Here is a 13,464-nt window from a genome sequence, read left to right as displayed (position 1 = left end):
TGCCACCCCTCTAGCTGTTCTTTACCTGTGGCAGAGGCTGAGTCTGGTGGCGGGAAGATAGGAGAGAAGAGGCTGTGTTCCAGCATGTATAACAGTACCAATGTGACAGGAGGGTGGGAAAGAAGGCTTGTAAAAGCATGGAGTACTGCTGTAACAGTTATACAATAGGCCACTCAGAGAACCATAGGCCCAGTAATTTGGGCCACAGTTCCAGCAGCTTCCTCATCAACTTTCTGATTCTATTTTAAACTTTGAGTGTTGGCAATTAAGATGTACCTATAATCCAGGCCTATTTAAATATAATAAAAAACTCTGGACTAAAGGAAAGAGTTCTGCATGTAGTTTCAACCCAATTACTGGGCTTTAACAGATTTCATCTCCAGTTATTAGATATCATTATTAAAATAAACTTTTTTCACTTCAAGTTAGTGTAATTGTCTTGGCAAATGAAATGCTTGGTATCTGCACAAAAAAGTACGCTTTCTTACTTTTATATCTAAAAGTGATATTGAAGAAGGTGGGTGGTTTTTTTTCAATTGTGAATATTACAATGTGCTAAGTCGTCTTGAAATCCTTGTGTTATATACATATACTTTGCTATTTCTTTCTATGGAAGCTTACCTTCACAGAGTTGCTATCTAGAACTGAGGGTTGTGAAAGCATATATTGTACTTTCTGAAGTATTTGGTTTATTTTTATTTTTAAAAGCTCATATAAGAATGTAGGTTATAATGTACATTTATCGTCACAAGCCTATTCGAAGAGGGTCGGCCAAGTCACGACAATCACACCAATATGGCTACATGCCGTGCTCACTTTATTAAACAAACAGGTCATATTTATAACTTAAACCGACCGCTCACAAGACTTTACACAAAGGTGATTGGATAAAAGTCTCTGGCCACGTGGGGGTCCGTGTCACTGATCGGTGAGCATGCTGCAGGTGTCTTATCAGAGTGTGCCGATGAGAGTGTGTTGATTTCGCAGTTCCCAGGACTTGCTCTGCACCTGGCTTCTTGTTTGTGCACAGCTTGTTTTCTTTCTCACACTGCTTGTTCCCAGGACAATTCAAAGTTGCTCTGCAGCTTCAACTAACAGGCCTGAGTTGTCCAACCCGGACAATGGTAACATATGTCCTTGGGCCTTTAAAAATCCCTCTACCTATCATCCTTTTTCTTTTTGGACAACCCATGTCTGATTCACAATAGATATTAAACCTTTCTTCACACAAGAAAATAAACAGCTAAAAAATTAAAAACATTGCAACAATGATTATAACAAAGCATATTCCTTCCATCAATAACATCTTTAACCATCCTGTTATGCCCAATCCTCTCAACCATTCATCGAAGGGATTGTCATCAGCAAGAATAAGCTTCATGTTTCCCTGCAGTTGTGACAACTTCTTGTGCATCGATATGGAATGATCGGAAAGGTTCACAAAACACATCCCTTCAAAATCCTCACAACCGTGTCCATGTGCTAATAACAAAAAAATCTACTGCAGCTCTGTTCTGTAACGTATCATGCCTAACATTATCTACATCAAGCAATAATGAACTTTAAAATCTTTGACGTAAGATTAAATTGTTTCTCTCCCCAGCACGCTAACCTTCGTATATTCTTAGCATTTGATGCTGCCATTGCCCCCGGCATAAATATGGAGGCTAGGACATTTGCTGTTACGGAATGTAGATAGACTCGGTCATTACATGTTTCATCAAAGGTGCGCAGTGTCCTCCGTGATCTGTGAGATTGTTGAGTCAATTTCAATAAGTCTTTCATATGTGGAGCAAACAAAGTCAAACGCCCTAAATAACATGGTCCACCAACAGGATACAAAGGAATCCCTGGCCACGCTCTGTCCCCACATATCAGAAAGACTCCTGGTGGCAACTGATAACCCCTGATACATCTATATGGAAACCCCCAGTTTTCAATTCTCACCAAATAGGTGAACCGGTTAGATTTTGAAACCCTGTATAAAACCCCCGTTCACCTGGACGTGTTAGCCATAACTGCCACGGGTCACCAAACCAAATTACTCCAGTGCCATTCACGGGCTGAAGTGGTGATGACATGTGGGTACAGTCTGCCATACCAGTTGCAGTTACATTAACATATTCAACAGGTACAACGCTAGCCAATAGGACTAGCTCCTGCAAAGGTAAATGATGTGGCTGATTTAAATTCTCAATAACCGTCTTCTGCCACGCTGCATTACGCATAGAAGGCCAAACATATTGCCCATTTGGACTCATACATGTACCATTCTGATTGGAAGTCGGATCCACTGTTTTAACATTCCAAAACCCATCAACTTTTGTTTCATTCTCTTGCAGGGGAATACCAATTAAACAAGTTCTAAAGGGGTTGTCTGCCTGTTGCAGACTTAGACAAAAGTCTGTTACTCCCGTGATATTTGCCCATGTCACCCATATGTTTGTCCTAGGCAAGATGTCAAAAATACTTTGGCCAATGGGTAAAAAATTCATCAAGACCATAAACCAAGTTCACCACTCAAACATGTTTACTCCTGCAATTTCCACAATATATTTTTTTTTTTTTTTGGCTACAGCCAAATAGTTTTAAACAAATCGTTTTAGTCTCTTCCCAATCTTACTCTGAAACAGCTTGTTTTCTTTCTCACGCTGCTTGTTCCCAGGACACTTCAAAGCTGCTCTGCAGCTTCAACTAACAGGCCTGGGTTGTCCAACCTGGACAATGGTAACATATGTCCTCGGTCCTTTAAAAATCCCTCTACACCTGTTTTATTTTTATGGCTTCCTATCTTTAGGATAAGTCTAAGATAAAGCCAGTGAAAGAATAATTTGTATTCAGTGGACTTTGGGTCAGGTCCTACCTGACCGCCTATCACATTCCTGTATCTTAGCAATATAGTTCTGTTAGATGAAGTTCTTTGAAATCTTACTGGAAAAATCATATTTAGAGTAGATGGCTTCTTGTTAATCCTAGCGAGCTAGTTGTTACATGATAATTAAACCTTAGATGTCACTTTCATTCAAACTTCTAGGACTAACTTTTGGAAATTGCATATCTTGTTTTAGTAAATCTGCAGATCTTACTTTAATAATTATTTGTTATTGTTTCCCTAGGTGGAGGTCTTATGAATGCTTTTTATTCTGTTCTTTACTTTTACTAATGCAGTACCCAAGCTGTGGTTCTGAAGTAATAATTGAAGTTTGGAAGGTATTGACAGCTTAAAATATTGGTTTTGAAGGGGTTTCTTGATTGTGTTCAAATTTTGTCTCTCACAGGAGTTACAATGTTCCACAGGTATAATATTCCGAAAGAAATAAGAAATTTGTCTAAATTTCCAACTTTTAAAAACTTCTAAAATTTTACTTTTAGCCGGTTTGTGCCACCACAGACAAGCTCTGGTAACAGATTTTTGGCACAGCAGAACAGTCCAGTGCCTAGTCCATATGCTCCTCAAAGTCCTGCAGGATATATGCCATATTCACATCCTCCAAGTTATACACCCCATCCTCAGATGCAGCAAGGTGAGTCTATGATGTTTGTTTTTATTCTCCTATCTCATGTCAGCTTTACCTTCATGTGCATGTTTCATAGCTCTAATTTCTTTGAAGGAGTCACATGCTTAATGCAAATCATGAGTTGATAGGGAATTTTGGGGGTATGTTTAAGCTTTGTTTTCCAAATTGTACAGAGTGGTAGTGTATACTTTTTTTTTAAAAAAAAAAGGGAAGAAGAAATAGTGAAATATAGGTTTATGTTACACTGCTCCTCCCCTATGTAAACTGATTTTGCATAGTTGTTACATATACATGACAATAGAAAAATAAAACCAAACCAAAATCTTTTATTTGTTAGCTATGGCAATTGTTTATCTGTACTAGTAAAAACCTAATTTTTGCCAGTGTAATGTAAGATTTGCTGCCATCTTATTTAGCCTTACCAAACCTTTGTAGTATAGACTAGACAATGTTGGCTAGAATTATGCTCAAAGTATGCTAGTAACTGGCAAAGATGACCTTCAGAATGAATGGATTTCTTTGTTCTTCCCTTTTGTAAAAACAGTTTTGATCAACATAAACACTATTACATATCTAGGCTTATTTTTTTTTGTAAGTGGAATTCTCATTGGATTCTTTTAAGTCATCTGTTTTTAAAGTTTAGCAATGTGCTTAGAATTTATATAGCTATTTTGTATATAATGTTGTGTGTCTCATGAATAACTTGGAAGTTACTAAGAGTAGCAAATACAAATTATATAGAGGAAAATAAAGTTTTCTGTAAGCTATAAGAATATGATACTGACTGTAATTAGGATAGACATGGAGAGAACCTTGGCTAATCTGTACATGGAATTTAGGTTTTAAATCCCCTCTAAAATTAAAATCTTAGATATCTAATTTTATTCAAGGTATTTGTGGCAAAAGAATTCAATCAAGACAGTTGGATTCCTGTTCAGATTCCAGACCTCTTACATCCAAGTCGTTAATATCCATTCTTATGATGTTTTCTGTGAAATTTTTCAGAGTTAACAAATGTGTGATTATATCAATATAGGTTTGAGGGTTTTTTGTTTTGTTTTTTTCAGCTTCAGTATCCAGTCCCATTGTCACAGCTGGGATGAGGAATCTCCATGAAAATAAAGTTTCAAGTCAGTTGTCTGGAAATTCAGCTAATCATCATACTGATAATTCTAGACATGACTCAAATGAAGACTACCTACAGATGGTGAACAGGCTAAGTAGTGATGTATGTTACCTAGACCAGTTTATGATGATAAAGCAAATATGTGTTTAGCTGTTTTAGAAGTCAGATATTTTACTATGTTGTTGATGAATAAAACCACTGAAAATATATTTAGGTTTCAGATGTGTATACTCAACTGTGCGACTTTAATGTGTGAGTTTTGTTTTTTTTTTCTAGATCTCTCTTTGGAACAGTTTGTAACATTGATTCTGATGAAATTATGAAAAGTAAAAAAGTTTTACTCATATTTCAGTTTATTTTAAAGAAATGGTAGTGTCTCTGCAATTATTGTAGCAATATGTTGATGCAAACAATACTAGATTCTAAAGAGGTATATAGTTGTCTTTATGAAGATTACCATAACTGTCAATTAGACTTGACATATTTGAATAACCTATTGGGTAATATAGTAGTGTTGTTGAAGGCAAAAATTCCTTTTGATGCTGTTTATTACTGGTTTATTATGTGCTTTTATGGCCTGGTTTCTTTATAAGATGATTTTTTCATAGTGATTAGTTCATGTCGGAAAAATTCTTTCTGGAATCTTGATTCTAAAGGAAAAAACCAGCAACTTTCTCCTACAGCTTTGTGAACTTCTTAATTTTCTTCTTAATGAGCATCACACCCTGTGAATGAAGCATATTGGGATTCTTTACAAGTTTGGCACATAGTCTCCTAACAGCTCTAAAGGGGAGAGCACTTAATTTTCATTTTTATTTTTTGACTTTAGCTCTTTGAACAGCGTAGTCATAGTGGTGCCTACAACAGTAGGCATAACAGTAGTTATAAAACTTCATTAAAACCTGCTGGCAAGCAGGCCTTTTTTTCATGTGTGTGTGTCATCCTAAATTAGCTTGTGGAAGCAAAAATGAAGTGTTGTATTCCACAGGTGTACTGTTAACACCAGACTCCCTAAATCCCTTACCAGGATTAATACACTGGAACTCCAAGAGCGTTATTAGTTTTATTAGTCATCTTTTTTTTTTTATGCAAGAATTATTCTCATTAAAAATATTAGCTAAGAAGTAGTATCTTAAGAAAGCTTTGTAATGAAGGAATCTATCATAATACACAATCATCAGATGTTTTTCTCAGTCTCTGCTTCAGCAATGCTAATTCTTCTAAATAAGAAGCTTTTCTTGGCACTAAGTGTACATGTTATATCCCCCAGCTATGTTAAAGGTACACTTTCAAGAGAATCTTGGGGGTTTTTAAGACAAGATTTTTGGAAAACTTTAGTATTAGGATAATTTATTTCACAGTGTTTAAAGAGGAAGTATTTAAAAATATTCACCCCTAATTTTGTGATCCAAACATTGCAACCACATCCTAGTTCATGAGAACTTAAAAATGAAGCTCATTCAAAACTGGCAGACTATGAAAACATAAAACATGCCATCATTGTTTGGTTTGATTGGAGAAATACTGAATGTAAAAAGTAATTACACCTTTTAAAGCTGATTTTAATAGCTATCATGGAGAAAACAGTTTGAATAATTTGGATTAATTAAAGTTTTGCATCTATGTGTGAATAATAAGCTTAAACATAAAGCTGCATCCTTTTCAGAAGCAATGTCACTTTTGGCATAGATAGCTATGAATGAGGATTATTATATCATAAAACTTAAAATGTTTAATATTTTTCTTAGGAATTTTTTGCTTTAAAAATTATGAATAGTTACAGGATATTGTGTATTTGCAATATATTATTTTACAAAATCAGCAAGTATATACCCTTGAAGGCTCACTGCACATATACCCATTTTTTGATAAACTTGAAAACATTCCTAGAATATAAGTTCGTGCCTACATGCCTACATTTCATTATTAGAAGTTCTGAACTAGGAGACAGTAAATGAGTACTTCTGAAAATTTGTCAGCTACGGTAGGAATGGCATGTGTACCTGAAAGATCATAGATCATCTACCTAGATAGTCTGTTTAGTTAATCTAACAAAAGGTGCCTTTGCCTGTGTCCTTGGTAATCATGGGTAGAGGACCTCTCCCATCCTAATAAAACATATATGTTCAGAAGTTACTAAGCTCCCCCCCCATTTTTTGGGGTTTTGAGATTTATTACAATTCAAAGATAAGTCAGTTTTGAAAAAAAAAATAGCTCCATAATTTCAATGTACTAAATAAATGAGTAACTCATACATCAGGAAATTAATTCATTTTGACTTGCAATAATAAAACACATGTGCGTTTAAGGTATAGTTCTTTTTATTGCATTGAATCTGAATGTTATATTTCTTTGCGCATGAGGCTTTCCTCATGTGAGGCAATAAGTCTTTTTGCAAGTGCTGTTGCAAAAATAAGTGTAATTAATAGCACAGCATGAGTTTTAGATTCATTTTGCTGTGGGAGGGGAAAACCCCCAATCAAATAGAATTGTTTTGTAAGTGCCTATGGATGATGAAATGTGGTTTCTTATGGATTTATATTATTTACCTTGTAAGCACCTTCAGTCCATAAATATAAAACTTTTTTCCTTTTTCCTAAGTAATATGAACTACACCTTCACAAGGTATAACGTGTATGGTAGCTAGTCTACTGCTGTGCATGTGGAAATTGGCCGTTTGAACATTGTCAGAGGGAGTGTGTAATTGCCATCCACTTTTCTCAGCTGCTGCAATGGGGGTGCTACAGATTTTGTTCAGTCCTGATGTGTGTATGCTGGAGGTTATAAATACAAAGTCTTAGTTTACTTAACTGTAAGATAGCATTCTAATAAACTTTAAGGGTAGGTTAAGTGAAAAAATGGCGAGTTTGTTTTAAAAAAAAACAACCTACTTTTTATACTCAATTTTTTCCAGTTGGTATTGTATAGAGTTCATTTTCCTGTTTTTCAGCTCTTTACTATGAGTGCATATAGCAAAAAATCTAAATGGAATCTTAATGTTGACCAAAAGAGCTTATTTAGCTAGAAGACCTAGATTTATTTTTGTGTGCATGTTCTGATTCTAGATTCTTCTTAAGGCTGTGCTCTGGAATGTTGCCTATATAATAGTCTAATAGCAGTCTAAATTACAAAGATTTTAATATAAATAATTATTTTTCTAATATTTGTTGTATGCTTCTTTATTCAGTCCATTTTATCAGTATACGTACTAATTTCAGTCTTTATCAAGTATTCATGTTCATAATGTTATTTTTTTATCATTGTCACTTTAGGATGGTGATCCTTCAATAAGGAATGCTGCATCTTTTTCCTTGAGGTCACCACAGTCAGTCTGTTCTCCAACTGGAAGCGACGGAACACTTAAAGGTAGTCTAGCAGTCATACATATCAATGTATTTTTTTTCCAATTTCAAAGAACAGAGAGTTTACAGAGGTATTTATTTCTCCCAACTTGTGTATTCCTGTAGTACTAAATAGTATGTCATTAAGTTTTGGTTACAAAATTATTTTGAGTCCTGATCCAGAAGAAATTTCTGAAGGTCCAAAAATTGATTAATCATACTTCAAAACAAAGCTCAAATTCATGCATGACAGTAAAAATTTAAATCCTTTTCAGTATGAGGATTAAATTCTTTATAAGAATGGTTTCAGTTGCTCTATATAAGAAATGGTTTAAAGGCGGCATTATGAGTAATAAACGCTTAACCAGCTCAAAAGTGTTTTAAAATGCAATGTTTGTCTTGATTGCAATCATCAAATTTCAAGAATGGGAAAATAAAAGTAGTTTAATTAATACAATAGATGTAGCGTAAATGAAGCCTGAAAACCTTAGCTGTGCAGAAGGAATAGGGTGAACTGTCAGTCCACTGAGAAAATAATTCTTTATGCTAAAATCTGGAATGTATACTGCTGTTTTTAATATTATCCCTAAGAAGCAATGACTGAGATACATGAGACTTAGCAAGGTAGGGGTTTGGGCATATTCCTGTTAGTTTAGGTTTTCAGTGTTTATGTATTTACATGACAGTAGTCAAAAGATGCAACAGTACTTTCTTCTCTTTAGTCCTGAAACAAAATAAAGTCTTTCTCGATGGTCAGGTTAGGTCAGGAGGCCGGCACGGATGAAGGGGCAGGCAGTCATCTGTGGCTGCTTGGTTTCCCCCCCCAACCCCCGGCGGGGGGGTTCCGTAAATACTGGGGGCTGGATTGAGGACCCTGGGGGGCCGTATCCAGCCTGCGGCCGTAGTTTGAGGACCCCTGGGTTAGGTGGAGAGGTAGAACAGGAGATGGGGGAGATTCTAGAGAAGGTGAGTGTATTTGGTTTGTGCAGCCTGGATAAAAGGGGGGGGGGGGGGGGCAGCAGGATGGATGGGATGACACACAATGGACAGACATGACCATAAAGCAGTCTCCTCATACCTATGAGGAGATTATCAGGAACACTTGAGTCAGGCTTTTTATAGTGTTGTACAGGAAGGATGAGAGACTGGACTTGAAATGGGAAGTTCTGACTAGGTATAAGGAAAAACTTTTTTGCTATCAGGGCAGTCAAACATTGGAAAAGCCCAGAGAATCTGTACATTTTCCCTCCTTGGAGGTTTTCAAGACCAAGCTAGATAAAGCCCTGCATAATGTGGCCTTGTTCACCCTGCTTTTTGAGTGTGAGGATCAGCTAAAGATCTCCTGAGGGTCCCTTCTTAACTGAATTATCCTGCGATCCTGTGACTGCTAAATGATGTAAGTGGTTCATCTTCTGTAGGCATATACTGTGTTCAACGGTGATAGAAGAAATGTGACTCAAATGCAAGCGAGAAGGACATGTATAGCATGCCAACAGCATCAGTATTTTAGGAGGCTTTGTGCTAAAGGACTTGTTTGTAAGACTTGTCTAAATGGCGAAGACTAAATGTGGTTGGTTGTCTTTAACTCAGTACACAAAATCCATGTTTGTTGAGCTTATTAGTTTAACAGCATTGTGAATCTAAGCTACTTCCACTCATATATGATTACCACTTCAGCCAGAAGAATATTTTAATTATTTTTTTGGTTAAAGTTGCTGCTGTTTCAATTGGTTGTCTCAGAACCCATTTTGAAGGGATACCTTTTCAGAAACTGAAAACAATCTGTGATTGTACAATTTGGATTGTAACATTTCAACATTAGCACAAAGAGGAGTTTTTTGATTTATTTACCTGTATGTTAGCCTTACTTTTCTCATTGATAAAGCACACAACTGAAATACTGTTACTAATGGTGCTACCATTTTGCCTTCTTAAAGATATTAATGAACTCTGACTGAGAGAACCATTTCTTGATACTGCAAGAATCTTGCCAGACATTTACTTCCACTAATCTTGCATTTTAGAAATATATTGAAGAGGTGTAGATAATTACAGTGTTACTTAGAATATGTGATCCCTGACAGTTTTTGGCCTATGATTTGGAGTGAAAGCAATTGGTTAAGCTGATAAATTTTCCAGTGGTGAACAAACAGCAAGTATCTACACTGAGCTTTTTGTTGCTACTCTTATTAGACCTTGAAAGTTTGGATGACAAGTTGCAAACTTTGATAATAAAATTTGGCAAAATATTTAATTATTTGGGAGGACAGAAAGAATGGCACTAGACATCACCAATCCAGAGAAAGGTCACAAGAAGGATGTTATAATATCTAAGTTTTCTTATATAACATAGAAATGTGAGGCAATTACCGAAGGTATGGGTACAGACTGTGTTTCTGTACTTCTGACATGGAAGTAGCAAGGACTTCTGGAGACTTGGAGAATGTGATTGTACAGCCTTGAATTACTTTAAGATTGAATGATAGCTGTCTGATTGACAGAATCTGAATGAGGAAGAAGTAGTTTTGTTTGCAACTCAGACAAATATTTGAGAGATGACAGAAATTATATTTGTTCTTTTGGTTTGTTATTCACTCAGTGGAGTAAAATTTCTCTGTTACAGAAATTTTTGCCTTGCTTCTGTTCCAGTAAAGGTACCAGGGCAGCTGAAGTTTTTTCCATAAGGCTGGTCTTTATCCTTTCTTTTTTATATAAATTTTATATTTTTAGCTATGCAAACAGAATAGTGGCTTTGCTTTCATGTTGTCATCTGTTACTTCATCGGCTTTCGTAGAAAATACATGTCTATGAATTCATCTATGAAGAATTAACATGAAGTATTTTCCTTCTGTTTAGCTCAAAATATTCTGTGGTATCCATTATCCAAGATCAATTACTCATCAAAATCCTTTATCTATTTGTTCTACTTTCCCACTATGGAATCAGATGATTGTTTTTTTAACTTAGGACAACTTCTAAAGATGGAGAAAGGAAAGTCTTCCACAATGTTTTTAGTCCATTGCTTTCCAAATAGAAGTGTTTCATATATTTACAGTCCTGTTTCTATAGTTTCCTAAACTCCTGGGAAAACATCTGTAAGGAATAGCGATAACCCTTAGGATACCATATAATTTTGCACTCTTTTCCAGAATAAGTTATATTCCCTCCGGAGATTGTTAATGGGTACTTGATTATTTTCTGAATAATTTGGAAAGATTACTTTTATGTTCTTAGGAATTTATAGGACTCCTCCAGAGACATTCTTCTACACTTGGTCTTTGAACATATAGAGGGTAGTAAGAAGAATTAGGAATCTTCTCAAATCTGTAGTACAAACTTCAGTGCTTTCAAAGGTACTTGTTAAGAAAAATTATCATCTCACCCTCTCTCCTTCAAAAGAAAGGTGGAAGAAATTTATTCCAAAATATTTTCTGACAGGGCCAAAATAAACATTAATTCCTTTTTCTTTCTTCAAGTCTTAACTTTTTATGCAGGGATTCTTCTGAATACAGCAGTTCTCAGCTTTGGCTGTTCTAGCTTAGGTTTTTCATGAGGCATTTGAAGCTCTGGAGAAAAATGGTGGGACTCTTCCCTGAAAATTATTGAAAGAGTATGTGGAAAGTGAATACAATCTGTCCTGAAAAACCTCCTAAATGTATGTTCTTTGTCTCATATGCTATTCCTTTTAAGTTTGAATTTTAAGCTATGCTCTTTGAAAATGAATGTCAATATAGTTTGTTAATCAAAATAAGTAATAATTTCTTTATATCTAGTACAAAACTTGGGAAGATTTCCAGAGGAAGATTCTGTGATTTTAGAAAATACAGCAGGAAATGGCTTGGGGGCTTCCCATCTTCTTACCCTCATGTTGGATGAGCTGTACCAGTATCCCAATAACTGCCATCTTTTTTTTGTTGTTGTTAAAATGTCAGTAATCGAGTTTCCTTACTCTTGCCATGCAACCTGTTCACATTCTTAGTGCTAGAAAGCTTTTCTTCTGATGCTTAGCCTGAATAATTTTTGTTGCAGTTAGACATGACACTATTTGACTTCTTTCCAGTGGGCAAGGAAGAACAATTCACAATTTATTTATTTTTATTTATAGCAGTCACATATCAAAGAATGTTATTGTGTCTTGCACTAATCTTTCTACAGACTGAACAGCATGGTTTCTTTCTATCATCTTTACATAAGTAATAATTTCTGAGCTTTTTTTTGTCTCTGTTTTTATTTGAATTCTAATTGGTCTGCATTTGTCTTGATGTTGTACGGCCTGAAGTTGTGATACAACTATTTGAAGACTTAGAAGGATGAGTAGTCAGAAAAGTACTGTAGGTGACCTTGTATTATACTACTGTCATATATGAATGTAGCTGCTGTTTGGTGATAACTTAGATTTGTGTTGCAAGCTGTTATAAACATATTGCTGTCTTTCTATAGAGCTTATCTATCTTCCTCTCGTGTTGTTACAATTGCTCTTTCTCAGCTGAATAAAAAGTTTGTGCTGCTGCTTACTGAATATTTTTTGTTTCAGAAGGTTATTCCAGTTAGTGAAAAAAACTGTAAATTTTGATTCATTTTTTTAAAAGCAGTTGTGGGTCTCAAACACTTGACACCAAAAGCTCATTATGATCTTTAGATTAATAAAATACTCTCTAATTCTGTTACATGAAAGGTTATTAATGATAAATATTTTATACTACTATCCTCAAGACAGTGCTCTGGAAAGCTGCACTTGTTCACCTATGTTCCGTTCATCCATTTTTACCAAGAACAACTGATACTCTGAACACAGTTTTGCAACAGGGTATACTGCAATCTTGTGGTATTTTTGCCTAGACCATACTTTCTCAGCTTGTTAATGAAATTGTTATGAGAAGCTATATAAAAAGCCATGCTATAGTCCAGGCATAACACTCAGTTCTCCTTAATCCACAAGACCTATTGCTTTACAGAATAAAATTGTTTTGATTTGATGATGCATATTCTTAACAAAATCACTTTGGAATACTACCTCTTTGTTATATCTTAATCATTATAGAGAAATTGTTCTTCTAGTATGTACTTAAATCATACAGACTATATATAATACTCTGGGCAGTCCTTTATCATCCTTTTAAAGGGACTAGTTCTCCCTTTTTGAATCTGCTGTAGACACAGATTCTTGAAATTATTCTTATCAATTCTAAGATAGCTTTAGCCAGGGTTCCAGGGTGAATTTGTCTGATCCCATTTTCATGAAAACACTTGATTTATGTGAAGGTAGTAAATAGGATCATACTAAATAAATAATAAAAAAAGACTTCTCCATTTACACATTTTAACTTGTGGCCTCTTAAAATATTTGGCAATAGTGTGTGAATGTTCCTCAGGATCTGGCATCACCAGGTTCTCAGCTTTTTCCAGACAAACATCAGTATGAGTGCAGTATGGATACTCTAGTAGTCTTCTCCATCTTCTGCCTTCAAGGACTTATTTT

General features: G+C 35.4%; 1 protein-coding gene across 10 annotated transcripts in view; it reads left to right on the top strand.

Annotated features, from left to right (window-relative positions):
• The window catches only part of LOC119140657 (nipped-B-like protein), a 167,618-nt gene that overhangs the window by 71,121 nt on the left and 83,033 nt on the right, over positions 1–13,464 (top strand). For all 10 annotated transcript variants that reach the window (XM_037372162.1, XM_037372165.1, XM_037372160.1 and 7 more), the window contains exons 6-8: positions 3,373–3,524; positions 4,586–4,746; positions 7,917–8,010. In XM_037372162.1, the coding sequence (XP_037228059.1) occupies positions 3,373–3,524; positions 4,586–4,746; positions 7,917–8,010 (407 nt within the window). The remainder of the gene's footprint in view (positions 1–3,372; positions 3,525–4,585; positions 4,747–7,916; positions 8,011–13,464) is intronic.

Source organism: Falco rusticolus, chromosome W (genome assembly GCF_015220075.1).
Source record: "Falco rusticolus isolate bFalRus1 chromosome W, bFalRus1.pri, whole genome shotgun sequence".
NCBI lineage: Eukaryota > Metazoa > Chordata > Aves > Falconiformes > Falconidae > Falco > Falco rusticolus.
The sequence above is the reverse complement of the archived record's forward strand: the minus strand, read 5'-3'. Positions and strand labels throughout refer to the sequence as shown.